At 43.0% G+C, this 22,148-nt stretch overlaps 1 protein-coding gene across 4 annotated transcripts in view; it reads left to right on the top strand.

The window, feature by feature from the left end:
• The first annotated feature begins 9,843 nt into the window (after positions 1-9,843).
• TMEM131L (transmembrane 131 like) overlaps positions 9,844-22,148 on the top strand; it is a 177,217-nt gene continuing 164,912 nt past the window's right edge. For 2 of the 4 annotated variants that reach the window (XM_039479164.2, XM_039479163.2), the window contains exons 1-3: positions 9,844-10,020; positions 10,697-10,767; positions 17,251-17,294. In XM_039479164.2, the coding sequence (XP_039335098.1) occupies positions 9,897-10,020; positions 10,697-10,767; positions 17,251-17,294 (239 nt within the window). In that variant the 5' untranslated portion in view covers positions 9,844-9,896. Of the gene's footprint in view, positions 10,021-10,274; positions 10,604-10,696; positions 10,768-17,250; positions 17,295-22,148 lie in introns of those variants that run through there. The other 2 variants (XM_074396807.1, XM_074396806.1) reach the window with 1 other exon arrangement.

Genomic DNA, 22,148 nt, shown 5'->3' with positions numbered 1-22,148 from the left:
AATTGCTTTATTTGGTGGATTTTGAAGCAGTAAGAAATGATGAATAAGAAAAGTTCAGGCTTCTTGCTGTCAAGCTAACAGGTCAAGACAGAAACTCATTAAATGTTAGATATGGAAAGGATCTTAGAGGTAACATTGTTTTTGGGCTTTATTTTACTAGGCAAGAAACAAGGCCCATGGGAGGTAAAGTGCCTCGTTCAACATTGTGAAGCATATTTTCCAAAATTACAATTAGATTGTTTGAATGCGTAAGTCAGGTAAATGTTGCTGAAGTATTACAGTTAGGCTTCTATCTAATTATGGAAATCGATGTATGATATTAGTTTGGGGTGTTCCTATAGCATCAAAGGTTCATATGACTTAATTCACATATCAAGATTATCTCACCTAGACAGAAAAGTCCCATTTCCACTACTGAGCATGATGTTGTTTCTGGAACTATGAAGTATTCAATAATAAAAATTGGTTATGCAGTATTGCCATCCTCTTAAAAACAGATTCTGTGGTGCCGTAATGGCTTTTATTTAGTGTTTTCAATTGTGTACATTTCTACCCATCACTGTTACACCAGTGGTCAGCACTGACCTCCCACTCGCTCAAGGGTATAGAGGCAGTATTGCCTTGTTGGCCCGAAGCAAGGATTCCGGAGCTTGCCTGCCTGGGTCTGAATTTCACTTCTGCACTTACTGATTTATGACTTTGGTCAATTATACCTCACCTATGTATGCTGTGGTCTAAATGTTTGTGTCTTCATAAAATTCATATGCAGACACCTATTAATCATTCCCAAGGAGATGGAGGTAGGGCCTTTGAGAGGTAATTAGGAATGAGAGCATAGTCCTCATGTATGGAATGAGGGCGCAGACAAAAGAGTCCCCAGAGAGCTGCCTTGCCTCTTCCACCACGTGAGGACACAATGAGTAGGCAGCAACCACGAGCCAGGAAATGAGCCCTCATCAGATACCGAATCTGCCTTGATCTCAGAGTTCCCAGCCCCCGGTATTGTGAGAAATAAATTTCTGTTGTTTATAAGCTACCCAGTCTGTGGGATTTTGTTATAGCAGCAAGAATGGATTCAGACATTATATCTCCATTTCCCAGTATGTAAAATAGGGATAATGATTGCATGGGGTTGTTGGAAGGATGAAATAATCTAATATAGGCAAAGCACTTAGGAAAGGGCCAGGCACATCATAAGCACTACATGACGGTTTCTATAATTATTGCTAAAAGGAGAAGCTGAGTTACTATGGAATCATTTCAGAATGTTAAATGGTGATGGAGCTGAAAAAGTACTTACCATTTCTGCTTCCCAGACTAGGGCTAGGCCTTGTTTTATAGGTTAAGAGAGACCTTTAAAAACAGGGTGTTTCCAAGATCATCTACTAAGAAATTGACTCAATTTACAGAATTAAATGCCACTAGTTATAAAGTATACTTCTATATCTTTTCCAATAACAAGGAAGAGAGAAAGCAAACAAGGACAAGAAAAAGAAATTCTACTCCCTGGTCTGCATTTCAAATCCACAAGTAGAAGATTTCAATAATAAGTGCAAGCCATTAAGTATGTTAATGCAGTTATGATTTTAGAGGTTTACAGAAATATCTTTCCCAATGGACTATAGGCTAGTATGTACAAAAGTATGTAGAGGAAAAAGGGGGAAAATGTGGGAAAAACGTATGTAGAGGGACAAGATTTGTATGTTTAAAAGTGTGGAGACTCAAAATGACAGATTTTACTGGATTTGGTGTTGCCCTTAATTTGTCGATTGGAGAGTATATGGGCGGGGGGGTGTTATGTTTTATACCTATTTGTCACAATAGTAACTCTTTTTTTTTTTTTTTTTTTTTTTTGAGATGGAGTTTTGCTTTGCTCCTGTTACCCAGGCTGGAGTGCAATGGCGCAATCTCGGCTCACCGCAATCTCTGCCTCCTGGGTTCAGGCAATTCTCCTGCCTCAGCCTCCTGAGTAGCTGGGATTACAGGCACGCACCACCACGCCCAGCTAGTTTTTTGTATTTTTAGTAGAGACGGGGTTTTGCCATGTTGACCAGGATGGTCTCGATCTCTTGACCTCATGATCCACCCGCCTCAGCCTCCCAAAGTGCTGGGATTACAGGCTTGAGCCACCGCACCTGGCCTTTACTCTTTTTTTTTTTTTTTTTTTTTGAGACAGAGTCTTTCTCTGTCACCAGGCTGGAGCACAGTGGTGCAGTCTCGGGTCACTGCAACCTCTGCTTCCCGGGTTCAAGTGATTCTTCCGCCTCAGCCTCCCGAGTAGCTGGGACTACAGGCCCGTGCCAAACGCCCGGCTAATTTTTGTATATTTAGTAGAGACGAGGTTTCACTATGTTGGCCAGGATGGTCTCTATCTCTTGACCTCGTGATCCAACTGCCTTGGCCTCCCAAAGTGCTGGGATTACAGGCGTGAGCCACTGCGCCCGGCCAACTTTCTCTTAATGACTATAGCTGGCATTCATAGATTTTTCTACCTATAAGCACCCTAAAATAAGTAGAATTAAAGCATTAAAAAAAGGAAGTTTCAAAGTGTGCTCCTGCCTCTTTGTCTTAGAGACATTACGGTACAATGAAGTTAGAGGTCAATTTTAACTCTGGATTGGCTCCCTACTCCCTACGTCTCCTTTTTTAAGATGTAAAATAAGGACAATAACATGATTCCTATCAGATTTTTGTGGGGTTTACGAAGACATGCATGCGAAGTGAGTGCTCAGTGACTTAAATACTTTTTTTTTCTGAGAAAGGGTCTCACTTTGCTGCCCAAGCTGGAGTGCAGTGGCACCATTATTGCTCACTGCAGACTCAACCTTCCAGGTTCAAATGGGGCAAGGACAGGGATTTGGATTTTATTCTAACCACATAGAAAACCACTAGAGGGTTGTATACATAATCTGAATTTTTTTTTTTTTTTTTTTGAGATGGAATTTCGCTCTTGTTGCCCAGGCTGGAGTGCAATGGCGTGATCTCAGCTGATTCTGACGTTAGGCTTCAGCAACTAGGTAGACCGTGGTGGTGTTGACTTGAAGTTAGAAAGTCTGGGGATTTCGCAGCTTTGGAAAGGCTGCTAAATATTTAAATATTCGGGGACTTGAATAGACCAATATTCAGGGTCCCTGAATAGACCAATAACAAATTCTGAAATTGAGGCAGTAATTGATAGCTTACCAATTAAAAAAAACCCCAGGATCGGACCGATTCACAGCCAAATTCTACCAGAGGTACAAAGAGGAGCTAGTACCATTCCTTCTGAAACGATTCCAAACAATAGGAAAAGAGGGACTCCTCCCTAACTCATTTTATAAAGCCAGCATCATCCTGATACCAAAATCTGTCAGAGATACAACAGAAGAAGAAAATTTCAAGGCAATGTCCCTGGGATGCAAGGCTGGTTCAACAAATACAAATCAGTAAACACAATCCATCACGTAAACATAACCAACGACAAAAAGCACATGATTATCTCAATAGATGCAGAAAAAGCCTTAGCTAAAATTCAACACCCCTTCATGCTAAAAACTCTAAATGAACTAGCTATTGATGGAACATATCTCAAAATATAAAAGCTATTTATGATAAATCCACAGCCAATATCACACTAAATGAGCAAAAGCTGGAAGCATCTGCTTTGAAAACTGGCATAAGACAAGGATGCCCTCTGTCACCATTCCTCTTCAACATAGCATTGGAAGTTCTGTCCAGGGCAATAAGGCAAGAGGAAGAAAAGAAATAAAGTGTATTCAAATAGGAAAAGAGGAAGTCAAATTGTCTCTGTTTGCAGATGACATGATTGTATATTTAGAACAACCCATCATTTTAGCCCGAAATCTCCTTAAGCTGATAAGCAACTTCAGCAAAGTCTTAGGTTACAAAATCAATGTGCAAAAATCACAAGCTTTCCTATACACCAATAATAGACAAACAGAGAGCCAAACCATGAGTGAACTCCCAGTCACAATCGCTAAGAGAATAAAAACCCTAGGAACACAACTTACAAGGGATGTGAGGGACCTCTTCAAGGAGAACTACAAATCACTGCTCAAGAAAATAAGAGAGGACACAAACAAATTGGAAAAATGTTCCATGCTCATGGATGGGAAGAATCAAAATCATGAAAATGGCCATACTGCCCAAAGTAATTTACAGATTCAGTGCTATCCCCATCAAACTAGCATTGACTTTCTTCACAGAATTAGAAAAAAATTACTTTAAATTTCATGTGGAACCAAAAAGAGCCTGTTTAGCCAAGACAATACTAAGTGAAGAGCATAAAGCTGGAGGCATCATGCTACCTGACTTCAATCTATAATACAAGGCTACAGTAACCAAAAGAGCATGGTACAGGTACCAAAACAGATATATAGACCAATGGAACAGAACAGAGGCCTCAGAAATAATGCCACACGTCTACAACCATCTGATCTTTGACGCCTGACAAAAACAAGCAATGGGGAAAAGATTCCTTATTTAATAAATGGTGTTGGGAAAACTGGCTAGCCATATACAGAAAACTGAAACTGGACTCCCTCCTTACACCTTATACAACAATTAACTCAGGATGGATTAAACAGTTAAACCTAAGACCTAAAACCATAAAAACCCTAGAAGAAAACCTAAGCAGTACCACTCAAGACATATGCATGGGCAAAGACTTCATGACTAAAACACCAAAGCAATAGCAACAAAAGCCAGAATTGACAAATGGGATCCAATTAAACTAAAGAGCTTCTGTACAGCAAAAGAAACTATCATCAGAGTGAACAGGCAACCTACAGAATGGGAGAAAAGTTCTGCAATCTAGCCATCTGACAAAGGGCTAATATCCAGATTCTACAAGGAACTTTAACAAATTTACAAGAAAAAAAACTAACACCACCATCAAAAAGTGGGTGAAGGATATGAACAGACAGTTCTCAAAAGAAGACATTTACGGGGCCAACAAACATATGAAAAAAAGCTCATCATCACTAGTCATTAGAGAAATACAAATTAAAAAAAAAAAACAATGAAATACCATCTCACGCCAGTTAGAATGCCAATCACTGAAAAGTCAGAAAACAACAGATGCTGGAGAGGATATGGAGAAATAGGAACACTTTTACGCTGTTGGTGGGAGTATAAATTAGCTCAACCATTGTGGAAGACAGTGTGGCGATTCCTCAGGGATCTGGAACCAGAAATACCATTTGACCCAGGAACCCATTATTGGGCATATGCATAAAGGATTACAAATCATTCTACTATAAGACACATGTACACGTATATTTATTGCAGCACTATTCACAATAGCAAAGATTTGGAACCAATCCAAATGCGTATCAATGATAGACTGGATAAAGAAAATGTGGTACATACACACCATGGAATACTATGCAGCCATAAAAAAGGATGAATTCATGTGCATTGCAGGGAAGTGGATGAAGCTGGAAATCATCATTCTCAGCAAACTAACATAGGAACAGAAAACCAAACACTGCATGTTCTCACTTATAAGTCGGAGTTGAACAATGAGAACACATGGACACAGGGAGGGGAACATAACACACTGGGGCCTGTCAGGGGATGGGGGGCTAGGGAAGGGATAGTATTAGGAGAAATACCTAATGTAGATGACAGGTTGGTGGCTGCAGCAAACCACCATTGCACATGTATACCTATGTAACAAACCTGCATGTTCTGCACATGTATCCCAGAACTTAAAGTATATGTAAAAAACCCACTTTTTTCAAAACGTTAAAGTTCTAATTTAATCAATTTATTTTTAAATTACAGTAAAACTTACTCTTTATTTTACAGTTTTATGAGTATTTTTAAAAATAGAGAATAATAAACTGTGACTATTGTTGCTACTCACCCAAAATTACATTATAGTCCCGTAACAGAAAAGATCAATCGTTTAACACAACAGAGTCTGAGAAAGGAGAGAATCCTTATTCTTATCCAATGCATTTAACTGAGGCTTTATAAGACGAGATGGAATAAGTTATATTAAGAAGGGTCTTCTAGAGGCTGGGTGTGGTGACTCCTGCCTGTAATCTCATCACTTTGGGAGGCCGAGGCAGCAGGATTGCTTAAACCTAGGAATTCAAGACCAGATCCTATCTGAAAAAGAAAAAAAAAAAAAAAAAAAGTAAGTAAATATAAAAATCAGTAGAGATTTAGCCATTTACAGTTCTTTTTTTCTAACAGAACCATTTTATCTTATATGAATCGAACTTAACATTTATATATTCCACAAAGACAGCACCTTAATGCCTCTTCGACACTTTTTAGTCCTGTGTATATATATATTTTTTCTTTTTTTTTGGAGACAGGGTCTCACTCAGTCACCCAGGCTGGAGTGCAGTGGTGCAATCTTTGCTCACTGCAGCCTCAAACTCCTGGGCTCAAGCAGTCCTCCCACCTCAGCCTCCAGAGTAGCTGGGACTACAGACTACAAGAATGCGCCACCGTGCCTGGCTAACTTAAAAAAAAAAAAATTGTAGAGACAAACTCTCACTATGTTGCTCAGGCTGGTCTTAAACATCTGAGCTCAAGCAATCCTCCTAGCTTGTCCTCCCAAAATATTGGAATTACTGACATGAGCTGCCTTGCCTGGCCTATAATTCTCACGTTGACTTAATCAGTGGTTACATTAATTTTTTTCAGTTAACATTATTTCATATGTGCTTCTCCATAACTCTGCCACCAAAGGAGGTCGGGCTGGATGGGGTGGCTCACACTCGTAATCCCAGCACTTTGGGAGGCCGAGGTGGGTGGATTTGTTTGAGGCCAGGAGTTCAAGCCTGGGCAGCCTGGATAACATGGTGAAACCGTGTCTCTACAAAAATACAAAAATCAGCCAGGTGTGGTGGCCTGCACCTGTGCTCCCAGCTACTTGGGAGGCTGAAGTGGGAGTATTGTTTGGGTCAAGGAAGCAGAAATTGCCATGAGCCAAGATCGGGCCGCTGCCTTCTGGCCTGGGTGAGTGAGATCAGAGTAGTAATGAAGAAAAAGGCTAGGTATGGGAAATAGCATGGAGGAGGGCACCATAGGACTAACTGACGATTTAAAGGGTGTAAAGGAAAGAGGAATTAAATATAAGTCCTTGGCTTTTTAAAGAAAATGCATTAGTTTTTAGATCTAGGTGTTTTCCATACCTAGCCTTTTTCCTCATCACTACCCTTGTCTCAAAAAACTTTATAAATAAAATTTTTTTTTTTTTTTTTTTTTTGAGACAGAGTTTCGCTCTTGTTACCCAGGCTGGAGTGCAATGGCGCGATCTCGGCTCACCGCAACCTCCGCCTCCTGGGTTCAGGCAATTCTCCTGCCTCAGCCTCCTGAGTAGCTTGGATTACAGGCATATGCTACCATGCCCAGCTACTTTTTTTTTGTATTTTTAGTAGAGACAGGGTTTCACCATGTTGACCAGGATGGTCTTGATCTCTTGACCTTGTGATCCACCCGCCTCGGCCTCCCAAAGTGCTGGGATTATAGGCTTGAGCCACCGCGCCCGGCTATGAATAAAAATTTTAAAAGGAACTCTATAACTTGGATTTTAAAATTCTCTATGGGCTTTGGTTTCTTCTGTAAGAAGAAGCAGTTGGGCTATTCAATGATTTGTAGAAAATTTCCAGCTATAATATTCTGTGACAATATCTAGGATTGACAAGGGGAATAATGGAAATATAACACGAATGACACAGGAATCTTCTTTGAAGAACAAGGTTACTCCAAAACATGGATGCTGCTTAATGGGCTAGAACTTTCCTGTTGTCCATGAGTCAGCATGAAAAATAACTCCAGAGGAGGCTAAGTAGGTCAGATTTATCTAAGAAGACAGCTGTGTAATCCCGTATCCGTCTCCAACCCCATGGCACTGCAGATACATGCTTCTGCCTCTTTGAACAACAGTCAAATAGCATTACCCATTTTGTAAAGTCCACAAGACCACAACTTGAAAAATCAAGCTGGCCTTACGAAGTTTCAGAAAGAGTCACATAGTATTTAGACATGGTCCATAGCAATGTTACTCTATCTTTTAAGTCGTTTCTATTGATGTTGTGATACTCGTTCATGTGGAAAATACTTTATTAGTAAAAAGTAAAATAATGTAAACGTTAGTACAAAAGTTTTGTATCACAACTTTAAATCTGTTTAATAAAATCAGGTAGGATGTCAATGTTTGCTTGCTTTCCTTTACACGTATTATAGTCACAGGACTTAAAATTACATTCTGCAGATAAATAGGCCCACGAGAGAACTTTCATCTAGAAATAAACTTTGAAGGTGTAGTTACTGCTTAAGTGGGTTGTGCAAGTATTCCTGTCACTGGAGGTCCCTTAACTCTGTGCAGGACCTTCAGAATCCGAGGGGCAAATATAAACTTGGAGAAGTGAAGAAAAAAAACGGGCACATTGAGATAGCACTGGAGATCCTTGCTAAATAAAGATGTTGGCAAGGTTCACAGAAAAAAAGTATGGAAAGAGGCTACTGGAGGTATTCAAGTTGGAAAATGCAAAGTGCTTTTTTTCCCACATCAACAACTTATGTTTATGCTAATCTACTTAAATGTTAAGTCTGGTCAAGCAATTGTACCGTTTAACCTTGTTTGGTTAAATACCATTACGTCTTGAGGACAGAGGATCTAGACTTCATTTTGTCCTCAGGCGTGTGTCTGCTTTGCAAGCACTGGTTTTCCGTAGTCTGGCTTGTAAGGCACCAGAAGCAGTTAAACAGAGGATCAAGGTAAACAGGTGTGTCCCATCATGTCCCCTCTTCATACGGTAGTGTTCATATTCTCTGAATTTCATACAAGCTACAGTGCAAGCAGTAAGTTAACTTTAAAAAATCGTAAGATTGCCCATATCTCTAGGTTATGCAAATTTCTTTCTGAATAAGTCCTTGTTTGTGGCATCACTGGTAAAGGCAGATGCCTTTACCTTAAAGAGATGCCAGATTTTGGACTTGTTGGTTATAGGCATCGAAATCTGGAGCTAGGAAACATATGCCCACGTATTACTTCAATTATTCTAATGTTAGAAACAGGCAACTGACCACGTCCTCGACCCCAACCATATTTCAGGAAAGGCTGGCTGAAATTTGCAATATGATTCCAAAAGGGAGTATTTGCAGAGTCTTTGAAGCTATAAATCCCGTAGGAAGAGTCTTCCCCACCTGTCATGACCTGGACCGTGTCCACAGAGGGTGCCGGGCGCACTACCGCCACGCGGCGCTGAGGTCAGCCTCTCGGGTTTTGGGAGAGCTCTTTTTATTCTAATTACAGACTTTGCAGCCACCGGATATTCTCGCTGCATAACTGGCAGTGGCCATGTGGCTGCACTCGCGTTTCCTGACAACCACTGCATTATTTCCACTAATATCCTGTGCCCAAGGCCTCTGGCTTGGCGACTCCTGAGTTCTCACCTCCACCGCCACCTCTTCCCTCGAGGGTAATCTCTAGACGGTGGCCCGTGCGCCTCAACAAAGCAGCAACCACCCGAAAGTTCATGAAAACGCCCTTGGCAAAAGGGGGCCGCTAATCCCAGCGGACAGCTCTAAGCGCCCCGGCCTCGCCAAGCCCGCGCTGCAGAGCGGGCCCACGGCCACGTGCTCCGTGCCGGGGCTGGGTGCCCGCAGCCACCGCATTCGCATTGTCCACTCTCCTCCGCACCCCGCCGCGTTCTGTCCCTCCCTATCTGCGGCGCACACGCGCTCCGAGCGAGCGGCGCGCCCGGGGCTGTAGCTGCAGCAGCTGGGGCAGCCGGCGGTGGGGGGGGGGGGGCGGGTGCGGCGCGGGGCGGGGCGGGGCGGCGCGGGGGCGGGCCCGGGGCGAGGCAGCTGGGGCGCCAGGGAGCTAGTGGCGAGCGCGGCAAGCACCGGAGAGGAGCGCGAGCACCAGCATGGCGGGGCTCCGACGCCCGCAGCCCAGCTGCTACTGCCGCACCGCCGCGGCCGTGAACCTCCTGCTGGGCGTCTTCCAGGTCCTGCTGCCCTGCTGTCGCCCGGGAGGGGCTCAGGGACAAGGTCAGCCTTGCGCCGCTGGGCTCGCTCTGCCTCTCCACCCCGCCCCCGCTCTTTCTTTTAGGGAACTGCTGAAATCTATAAGAAGGCGAGGGGAGGAAAGGGAAAGGGGCAGGAGGAGGAAGGAAAGCTGTTGCAATTCTCCGCTGATAACATTTTCCGACCACAGCGTCCCCTCCAGCGCCCCGCTGCCCCGTGCGGCTGGAGAGCGGGGCGGTCGCGGGTCTTGGGGACCGCTAGCCGCTCGCGCCCTGGAGCCTTTGTGCGCCGGCCCCTGCGCCCCGGGCGCAGCCCCCGCTTTGTGTGGCGCGCGCGGGTGCCCCGCCGCGGCCCGGCTTCCTGCAGCTTTGTTCCCCCGAGCCTGGCAGCCCGTGGTCCACCATCCAGATGCTCGGGCTGCGGAGCCCGGAGTGCCCCGGGGTGTCTTCACCTCCATTTCGTCCACCCCAGCACGACAACCCGAGCCTGCACGCTGTCGCCTTCGCGTCCGAGGGGCCGGCGGCTCACACCCCGCCCATTGTGTATTTATCCTCAGCTCGCCCCTCCGATGGCCTCCGTTCCTCGGAGGAAAAAGAGACGTGTTTTGGTGAGGCTAGTGGCACGGAGGGACGACAGGGGAAACAGGAAGCTTTCTTTAGCGTGCATTAAAAACATGGTATATTTTTTGGTGTTCCTGCAGCCATTGAGCCCTTGCCGAACGTGGTGGAGCTGTGGCAGGCAGAAGAAGGGGAACTCCTGCTGCCCACTCAGGTGAGGACGACCAGGTGACAGGGCGGCTTGTGGGTGTGCGAGGGAGGAGAGGCCGGGAGGCCGCCAATCTCCCCCACCCCTGTCCCAGCGGCACAGGCGCTCCGGCCACTTTGCAAGGCAAATAAACGTTAGGGGCCGAGCCTGAACACCTGGCAACGGTGGCCTTCCCGGCTCCTCCCACGCCATGTGACAGAGCGTGAGTCAGGCTAGCCCCAAGTTCAGAAGGTGGGAACCCAGGCCACCTCAACAGGGAGGCGGCCAGCAGCAGTCTGCCCGGCCGCGGGTGTCCTCGGTGCACACTGTTCTCTAAGTGAGCTGGTGCTGTGTGGATGGCAAGTGGCTGGGGGGTTGAGGACAACAGGAGTATTGATTTCATAAATGTTAGAGTGGTATTTGCCATTAGCGTTAAGTAGCTTTGGGATGGAGATGTGACTTTAAAGGATTGTCATCTTGGATTTTCTCCAAGTGTCCTTAATTCCTGTTAAAATACACCCACTTAAGAACTTGAATTTCAGGTTTTTTTTCTCTATACGATGATATGATGATTGCATGTAGAAAAATAATTACTGACATTTTATTGGGAAGCTGTAGCATCATATAGGGTTTACTGCTGCAACAGATACAGTACTGGAAAGCTTTTGTCTTTAACTTTTACAAGAAATTCGCATTGACTGTGAAGTGCTCATTTAAATATAATATTGTTGACTGCCTTTCAGCGGCAACGGTAGTGATCCAAGATGCATTTTTTTGGGTGGAGATGGTTTGAATTATAAGGGAATATTCAGCTTGTGTGCAGCACTTCTTAAGATGTTCATTACTTCCCACGTTGGGAAGCACTTAATTCTGTGTTGTGTCTCGTGGCTGTTTAGAAAAACAGGATGTCTAGCTATAACTTTACTGGAGAGGCTATCCAGTTTTACATTTCAGTCTTCTGCCTCTTATGTGAAACATTCAAAGTGCTGGTTTTGAGATATTTGCAATATTCATTTTGACCAGGGCTAATGAATAACAGCTTCAAGGCAGACAGGTGATTTTAGAGAATTTTCCTGGACCCTCCTTGAAGGCCAGCCACCTGAATGAGACTGGTCTTTTGAGAAAAGGCCCCATCAGGATGAGGTGCAGATAGTTTTTCCTTCTCCTAAAATGTTTATTCCCAAATGGATTTTTTTTAACCTTATATTAAATATACATGTGTGTTTTTGAAGGTTTGGAAGTTGTAGAAAAAGAACTAAATAGAAATCCGTCATATTCTCACTGCGAGAACCACATTTAACTTGATGTATTTATTTAAAAAATAATTACGTTTGTGTATATCAGAGTTGTTCAGCAGTGGCACTGGTCACATTTTGGGCTAGAGAGTTTTGTTGTGGGGCTGTCCTGTGCACTGTGAGATGCTGAGCAGTTAGCATGTCTTGCTTCTACCCACTAGTGACACTCTCTGCTGCTTCCCCCTCTCCCCCAACCCCCTCCTGACTTTGACAGCTAAAAATGTTTCCAGACATTGCTAGATGTCCCTGAGGAGCAAAATTGCCCGGGTGGAGAAGCACTGGTTTGTATCTATGTATATGTATTTGCATTTTTGCTCAATTGTAGTTTCCACTTACTGGCTAGTGTTGGAAGCCAACCCAGACTAAAAGGAAAGTAAATTATAGACGATTGAGTCTAGTATTATAGAGTCTCATTTGTTAGAGCGTTAGCTGAAGATTTAGTAGGTGTGCTCTGAGATGGAAATGTCAAGGCCTATGATATGATTCATTTTATTTATAGGCTCAAAAGTTACTACAATTTTTAATTTCTGGTTTTGTTTATATGTAAATACAATTTGTTTTGGTAAGAGATGTCAGAATTCAGAAGCTGTTTGTCTGGGATACTTACTATAGAGGCATTTATAGCTAAGCTATTTTAATCAAAGCTATAACGAAAGTGAAACTGGTATTCAAAATAATTTTCTGAATACTTCATCCCTGTCTACATGTATACCTTTTAGAAACTATCTTGCCCGTCTTATACCTGGGCCAAGGGTGAGGGAGATACACACACACACACACACACACACACACACACACACACACATACATGTGCTTATGAGATACAGATACGAATGTCATAAGCATGTGTGTATGTGTGTATGTATGTGTATCTCATAAGCACATCTATATGTGTGTATGTGCGTGTGTATCTATATGTATCTCATAAGCTGCAGAGAGTTTTGAAGAAAGTTATTTTAAAGGAATTATTTTCAAAGTATTCTGAATTTTTTCAGTAAAAATTCCCTCATGTTTGTCAAATGGAGTCTGTTGAAAAGAGAATATTTATAGGTGTTATTTAAATTTGAGAAGTTTCTGTTTAATTAACTAGTACATTGGGTTTCTTTCATGCAGGAAGACTTAAAGATGGCTTCAGAGGCTAAGATTTGTCAGTAGTAGATGAAATAGGAACTTTAGAGGATGTGGCATTAAATAAAGAAAATACTGGTTGGGCTAGTGGCTTACGCCTGTAATCCCAGCACTTTGGAAGGCTGAGCGGGGGTGGATCACCTGAGGTCAGGAGTTCTTGACCAGCCTGACCAACATGGAGAAATCTCATCTCTACTAAAAATACAAAATTAGCCGGGTGTGGTGGTGCATGCTTGTAATCCCAGCTACTTGGGAGGCTGAGGCAGGAGAATCGCTTGAACCCAAGAGGCGGAGGTTGCAGTGGCTGAGATCGTGCCATTGCACTCCAGCCTGGGTAACAAGAGTGAAACTCCATCTCAAAAAAAAAAAAAACCTAACATGTTTGCCAACACTGTTTGTATAGTTATCTGTTTTGGACATGTCTCCTGTTGATTAGGTCTTTTTTTTTTTTTTCTTTTAATGATGAGTATCTCAGTGATCAAGAACTTCCTGACTTATCATTAGTAATACCAGATACAACAATTGAATTGTTGTAAACTGGCAGGACCTCTGTCCAGGTCTCCTCTGTTTGAATCCCAGCCCTATCTCATTTTAGGTCTATAAATTCACCTGTTTGTCCTGTTTTCTCATCTGCAAAGTCTGGGGAATGATGGTGCTGATTTCAGAAGATTTTGAGAGAATTAAGTGCTTGGGACTTAGTGAGCACCTGCTGTAGGTTACCTGTTAATTTGGTGGTTTCTGAGCTGACTGGTAGATTTGGTCATTGGAGAGCATGAATGGCTTCTTGCTTTGAAAGGGCTGAATTGTACAGATAACTCAGTACTGTTGTGTGCTCTATGATTGTATAGATAAGTTGTATTAGTCATATCTTTTTGTTATATAGTCTCATGTTGTAAAATCATTTGGTGTGGGAACATACAAGCTATTTATGCATGGTGATTGTGAGAGGAAGGAGGAAAAATATATGTGATTTTCTTCTGAGATTTACAGAAATTTTCTTCTGCTTGGGCTGTACTTCAACTATATTTCAACACACCAAATCCAAAGTGGTGATGGTGTGGAAACCAAACAGGTGTTTCATTAGCTTATTTTCAAGAAGTAATTTCGTGTGTGCAGGATACGGCTTTGTGTACCTTCTTACTTTGCCGTCCAAGTCAGAAACTGCGATTCTGTGTGATCCACACATAGGTGATATCCACCTGACCTGCTCTGCCCTGCAGGGCCTTCCGTGTCAGTCCTCTGGGACGCCCACTCCAGCCAGACCCTTGGCCACGCATGTCAAGCTCGTATCTGTTGAATTAATGAATGTAGCAGCCGCGTGGTTCATTCAGGGCCTGTCCTTCCTGACTCCTGCCCTGCAGGGGCATTGTCATAGTTTCTCCCTCTTTGAGGTTCCTGTAGTGTCTTCGTTTTCCTCCTTTGCCTCGTGCATGCCTTGTTGCCTTAACTGGGCTCTCCTTTGACGGTCTGGGCTGCTATGGCTTGCTGCCCTGCTGTGGCCACCGTGTCCTGCTTACAGTAGACATTCATACTGCCGACGAAGTCTTCCTAGTGGAGGAGGGGCGGTTGTCAGTATCTTGCCTAGTTCCCCTATTTATGAGGTAGGCTAAGTCTGCTGGTAACAGGTGGAATGCCTTAAAATGTTTATTTCCTAGTGTTGTTTGACAATCACATTTAAAAAAATCAGTTCTAGCTGCTTTTTATCAAATCAGAAGGGCAGCCTAGGCCGGGCATGGTGGCTCACACCTGTAATCCCAGCACTTTGGGAGGCCGAGGTGGGCGGATCACGAGGTCAGGAGATCGAAATCATCCTGGCCAAACACGGTGAAACCCCGTCTCTACTAAAAATAGAAAAAATTAGCCAGGTGTGGTGGTAGGTGCCCATAGTCCCAGCTACTCAGGAGGCTGAGGCAGGAGAATCACATGAACCTGGGAAGCGGAGGTTGCAGTGAGCAAAGATCACACCACTGCACTCCAGCCTGGGCGATAGAGCAAGACTCTGTCCCCCAGCCCCCCCAAAAAAGAAGGGCAGTCTAGAATCTGTTCTTTCAATCCATTCAGACTTCTCTGAGAAGAGAAGGCTCACTCCTGTTGGCCCTTGGTTAGCAGGTTTGGGAACCAGGGACAGGTGCTGAGTAGGAGCCACTGTTACCTGATACAGACTCGTGTTGGTGCTGGGCAGGGCTGGGCAGACCCAGTGCTCTCCTGGCCTTATTTATTCATTTAGCAAAGATGGACCTTAGGGCAGGCCCAGTTAGGTCCCCAGAGATACAGTGATGAATAAGAAAGAATCTGCCTTTAAAAATATCAAGTTTATTTTCCCCCATCTTAAGTCAGAGGGTGTACATAACGGAAATTGGTAGAAAGTTGAAACAGGAAATGATAAACTGAGAGTCTGAGTTTTCGTTATCGCAGGTACTGTGTTATGTAACATCATCTTGCTCCAGTGAATCATTGACCAGTATTTGGTAATCTTTTTTATCATGGAGATTTATTTTTGGCTTAATCAATTTCTACTGTCAACATTGAAAAATAATAAGCAACATGGGTTGGGCACTGCTGGTGTTATTTAAGTGCTTTATGAGTATAACTCACTAACACACTAAAGACTGTGAAGTTTACAGGTGAGGAAATTGAAGCACAGAGCAGTGAAATTACTTGGCCCGAGGTAATAAGAAAGTGACAGTGCTGGGATGGAAACCCAGGAATTGTTTAGCTACAGAGCCCAGGTTTTTAGCCATCATGGGTGTTGTGTGAGTTTCATACAGTTTAACCTGAAAAGCACTATTACGGTGGTAAAGTTTCTGTGTCTGAGGGAAAGAATGTCACGTTCTATTTTGAGTTAGAAAAAGTTGCTTAGTGAAGTTCCCATAATAGTCATATCCATGTGTAGTTAAGAAACAGCTGGTACTCCGCTCTGCAGATGTTTATTGAGCACGTACTGGAGGCGAAGCCTTGCTTTAGGTGTCAGGGATGTTATGATAGACAAAAAAGAAAAAGCACCTGCCCTTGTGATGCTTGCAGTCTAAATGGAAGCCTAGAGATAGATAGTAAACAAGACAGAGAGTACATTGTAAGTAATTTAGTCTTTTCCAAGGGCGTACATGTTATGTTATGTGGTGGCAATGTGGGGTGATGATGTGAGTTGCAGCTTTAAGAGGTCAAAGTTGGCCGCTCTGAAAAGGCAATATTTGAGTCAGCCTTTGAAGGTGGTGAGAGAGAACAGCCAGTGCAAAGGCCCTGAGGTACTTCCTAAGAGGGAGTGGGGGAATTACATGCTTTTGTCCCTGTCCTTTGTTGTTGGCAAGGTCAGGCTGGTAATACCCTGGGACCATAGTCAAGTGCTGAAATACGGGAACTGAGAGAAGAGGCACCCTGCATTGGAGAGGTCAGCTAAGGCTGAGGGATGAAGGAGGCCTTAGAAATCTGCAGCAGCAAATGTGTGCCTGGGGCCTAGCCCAGAGCCGTACCTGGTAGACAGTGAATTTCATTGTTTTCCCTCTGACATTTTAAATTGGAGCCCAAGGTGCCTGCCACAATGTGGTTGTAGAGGTAGGTGTGGGTGTGTCAGAGGCTTCGTGGGACGGGGCTGCATGCTGTGTTGAAGAGCTTGGTGTGCATCTGACCGGTTGGAGGGAGCCATTGTAAATTCTTGAGCAGGTTTCCTATGAGTGGGTAGGTCTTTCTGGTAGGAGTTGAAGAGGGAAGAGCAGTGCAAGGTGACTATAAGATTTGCCCAGGCGTGGCCGGGCACAATGGCTATACCTGTAATCCCAGCACTTTGGGAGGCCTAGGCAGGTGGATCACAAGGTCAGGAGTTTGAGACCAGCCTGATCAACATAGTGAAACCCTGTCCTTACTAAAAAATACAAAAATTAGCTGTGCATAGTGGCACATGCCTGTAGTCCCAGCTACTCGGGAGGCTGAGGCAGAAGAATTACTTAAACCCAGGAGGTGGAGGTTGCAGTGAGCTGAGACCATGCCATTGCACTCTAGCCTGGGCGACAGAGCGAGTCTTCATCTCAAAAAAAAAAAAAAAAAAAAAAGAACAAAGAAACAGCCGTTAATACATGTTCTTTTTCAATAGGGTGATTCTGAAGATGGTCTGGAGGAGCCTTCTCAAGAACAGAGGTAAGGAAAACGTGGGGGTGGAAACTTGCATGCTGAGTGTTCCCGCCCACTCCGGGTGCTCTCTGAAGTCTTGGTATGTGTCCGTGTTTATATGTTTAATATTACCTGTAATACACCTTTCTTGTTTGCGTTTGTTGTATCTATGTCCTCTAATAAATTAATATGACTTTGTTTTTAAATAAGGTTGTACAGAAAGCTGTTAGAAACACCCCCTCCCTCGCCACTCACTGATTTCACTTTTCCCATGACGTGCTTGTGCCCTCCCTCTTGTTAGAAATATCTGTTGAGTGCCAGGCGCTGTGCTGGGTGCTGAACATGAAACACAGACATGACCTCTGTTTTGTCTAGTGGGCAAGTAAGACATTACTATACAGAAGATACTTGTGCTAATGACAAGAGCTATTAAGAATTAGTTTCCTGTGGTAGAGAACAATGAGGTGGATGGGGTGGTCAGGTGAGGCTCCTTTTAGGAGGTGACATTCCAGCTGAAGCCTGGAGGTAACAGGAGCAGCCACGCAGCTACGGGAACAGTGCTTGGGTCAGAGGGAATGGAAGGTGCAAAGGCCCTCAGGCTGGAAGCCCTGCCAGCGATCCAGGAACTTGGAGAAGGCCAGTGTGGTTTGTAGGATGGTGAGATGACATGTGTAGGACTTTAGAAGCTACAGGAAGGAATTTGGATTTCACTTTTAAGTGTGGTATGAATTGTTAAAGGATTTTAAGCAGGGAACTAGCAAATCAACAAATGTGAATTTTATATATATACATATATATATATATATACACACACACACACACACACACACACACATATATACACACACATATATATATGTTATACATTTTTTTTTTGAGACAATCTTACTCTGCCGCTCAGGCTGGAGTGTGGTGGTATGATCTAGGCTCACTGCAACCTCCACCTCCTGGGTTCAAGAGATTCTTACGCCTCAGCCTCCCAAGTAGCTGGGATTACAGGCATGTGCCACCACACCTGTCTAATTTTTGTGCTTTTAGTAGCAATGGGGTTTCACCACGTTGGCCAGACTGGCCTCTAGCTCCTGACCTCAAGTGATCTGCCCGCCTTGGCCTCCCATAGTGCTGGGATTACAGGCATGAGCCATTGCGCTTGGCCCTGTGAATTCCATGTTTAAGAGAGTATCTTGGTCATGGGGCAGTCTTGGTCAGTTGTCAAACTGGATCCTTTGGAGGTACACGAAGACACTCTAAGTGGTGTATAAGCAGGGGGATAACTTGCAAGGAATAGGCTTCCAGATCCCCAGGGTCTATATATCTCTTAAAATGGATCCTTCTGAGTTGTAAGTTACCATTTTCTACCTCTGCTTTCACAATCTCATTTCTCCACTTTACAAAAGAAAGCTGTTTCTTTCACCCAGCCCCAGCCCTGCTGTTGGCTTCATCTTGGGCAAAGGGACAATTTGAAATATAGGTGTTAGGAAAAAGTGATTCACTCTGATTAGATGACATATTCTTTAGGAACTTTGGTGGTTTTCAGATCGTGCTTCTAGTAAAATTGAGGGAGGACCCAGTGAAATTGGCAGCCGATAGATGATTCAGGTGATTTTTAATGATAGCTCACTGTGTGATTTTTAGAAGAAACACTGAGGTATTTTTGAGAATATAGGGCAGTGCAGTAACAAAGCTATTTCCATGCACATCTGTTTATGTGAACAAGCTTTTTCAGTACTGACATTTAAAAAAAAGATAAGAAAAAAGGATTAAGTTGGTAGTAAACCTATCTCATTCTAGTGGTAAATAACGTTCACATGAACCAGTTGAGGGGAAAACAGCTCTGATCGTCTCATTAAAGGATGCATTTTCAAGAAGATTTTACTTTCTATGTTTAATTGCCTATCAAAATCTGTGAAATTTGTTGATCAAATTGTGTGCAGTTGGCCCTCTGTATCTGTGACTTCCGCATTGGTGGATTCAACAAACTGAGAATTGAAAATATTCAGGAAAAAAAGTGTCTGTACTGAATATGTACAGAATTTTTCTTGTCATTATTCCCTACACAGTACAGTATAAAAACTATTTAAACCTAGCATTCACATTGTATTAGGTATTATTAGTAATCTAGAGATGATTTAAAGTATATAGGACGATGTGCATAGGTTATATGCAAATACTGTATATCAGGGACTTGATATCTTCATTTTACATCAGGGACTTGAGGATCTTCAGAATTTGATATTCTTGAGAGGTCCTGGAACCAATCCCTCAGGGATCTGACTGTACTAATAAAAATTGTATTGATAACTTTTTTAAACTTTTTTTTTTTTTTAAACAGAGTCTCACTCTGTTGCCCAGGCTGGAGTGGAGTAGAGTGATCTTGGCTCATTGCACCCTCCCCCACCTGGGTTCAAGTGATTTTCCTGCCTCAGCTTCCTCAGTAGCTGGGGTTGGAGGTGCACACCACCACACCTGGCTAATTTTTGTTTTTTTTAGTAGAGATGAGATGAGGTTTCACCATGTTGGCCAGGCTGGTCTTGAACTTCTAACCTCAGGTTATATACCCACCTTGGCCTCTCAGAATGCTGGCATTACAGGCATGAGTCACCATGTCTGGCCTGTATTGATAACTTAATTCAGAAGAAAAGAAAAATAATATTTAGACCTTATGGTCATGGGAAAATTTTTTTTAAAACCTGAAATTTCAATTTATATTTATAGTCTTATAGCAGAAGGCTTTGAACATAAATATATATTCAGTTAAAATTCCTTGGGTGACATCGAATAGAAATGAGTTCATGGGGGAAAAGGAACCACATAAAATATCCAGCTGTAAAGAGTTTATTTTTGTATTTTAAAAAATGGATAATGGTAGATATCATTTCAGTGGTATTTAGATTTCATTGAATATATTTTAAAACGGGATTATGAGTTTTATTAAAAATGCCAATATGTACAGTGTGGCAGCGATTACGTTTTTACAGCTGTTAAACTCCTACAATTTTACATGTGACCCAGACATCCTTTTTGGGTGCATGGGAGCAAGAAAAGTTGAGGAATGTTGATATCAGGGTTGGGGGTTGGTAGTGGATGGAAGAAATGGAAAGTTCTGAGATGTGTTTTTGAGGTGGGAAAAATCCATTGCTTGTTGAATCTGTTGTGGAGTGTGAGGAAAGAGAAATCCTGGAGAGAGAGCATCTAGATTTTGGCTTAAGTGTCTGGAGAGATGGTGATGACTGTGCTGGGAAAGGATTTGGTGGGAAGGAATCAGGAACTGTGGTTGTCTCCTAGGAATCTCAGACTTGATATGACACGTCCACGGGGAGATGGCAGGTAGGCAGCTGATACCACTCCGGAGCTCACAGGCCTGGCTGCAGACTCAGGTGTGGATGTGCACAGCCGGTCGAGAGCTGTGTTGCATGTGCCTTTGTATTCGTTTTCTTTGGTAGATGCAGTTCTCTCCATTCTTATTATTTATAACTAGCTTCTTTTTGCCGATTTTTTTTTAAATCAAACTTTATGTGTAGATTTTATCCTTATTGGTCTTTTCACATAGCATCACATTATCAAAATGCAAGATGTGGGAATGAGGGAGAATAGTGTTCTTTTTGATGATGACTTATGTAAAAATATTAATTTTGCAACATGACCGTGTACTTACAGGCATACATATGGATGTATGAATATGTATATGTATGTAATCTATGCACTTACTTATTTATAGAAATGAATTAAAGTTTCAGAAAATAGTACTCATTCTTGTTGCCTGCAATATATTCTATTTTCTGTTGCATTTTCCTTCATTACTTACTGGCTTTATTTATTTTTTGGCAATAGCTTTATTTGAGATGTTGTTCACATACCATCCAATTCACCCATCTGAAGTGCACAGTTAGTTTTTGGCATATTCTAAGTTGTATAACCATTACTACAATCAATTTTAGGAGAACATTTTGTCTTCCCAAAAGAAGTGCCTTTAGCCATCAACCTCCAATCTCCTATTGGAGCTTGCCTGGGTTCATTTTAAAACTCAGTACATCATAGTTCACTGTCTGATCAACCTTGATTTATAGGTTTATCTTCCTGATATTAAATATTATAGTATTTTGCTATTTCATCTCTTTTTTTTTTTTTTTGAGATGGAGTCTCACTCTGTCTCCCAGGCTAGAGTGCAGTGGTGCGATCTTGGCTCACTGCAACCTCCACCTCCCAGGTTCAAGTGATTCTTCTGCCTCAACCTCCCAAGTAGCTGGTTCTACAGGCACATGCCACCATGCCCAGTTGATGTTTGTATTTTTTAGTAGAGATGGGGTTTTACCATATTGGTCAGGCTGAACTCCTGACCTTGTGATGCGCTGACCTCGTGCTGTGCCGACCTCATGATGGGCCTGCCTTGGCCTCCCAAAGTGCTGGGATTACAGGTGTGAGTCACTGCGCCCCGCTGTACCTCTATTTTTTAAAAACTTGACTTGCAAGCCTCTTTGTTTCTTTTGGCTTTTTGGGGTTGAGGTCTGTTTTTCATGTGTAAATAAATGATCATGATGTGGGTGGGATGCTTCTTTTAAAAACCTTTGTGTCCATTTTTTGAAAATGCAGATTCTCGAGCTCTCTCTTAAGAATTATCTTGGTAAATGTAATGTTCTGTGATTGGTAAATTAGTCACCTGTGTACTTACTATTCATTTACCTTTTACTTCCTTAATTTTGTAACTTCCCTAAAACCTATCTAATTTCTTGCTACTTTAAAAATAAAACTTTTGGGGCTGGGCGCAGTGGCTCAAGCCTGTAATCCCAGCACTTTGGGAGGCCGAGACGGGTGGATCACGAGGTCGAGAGATCGAGACCATCCTGGTCAACATGGTGAAACCCCGTCTCTACTAAAAATACA

This window comes from Saimiri boliviensis, chromosome 3 (genome assembly GCF_048565385.1).
Source record: "Saimiri boliviensis isolate mSaiBol1 chromosome 3, mSaiBol1.pri, whole genome shotgun sequence".
In the NCBI taxonomy this organism is placed as follows: Eukaryota; Metazoa; Chordata; class Mammalia; order Primates; family Cebidae; genus Saimiri; species Saimiri boliviensis.
This window is presented reverse-complemented; position numbering and strand designations above follow the sequence as displayed.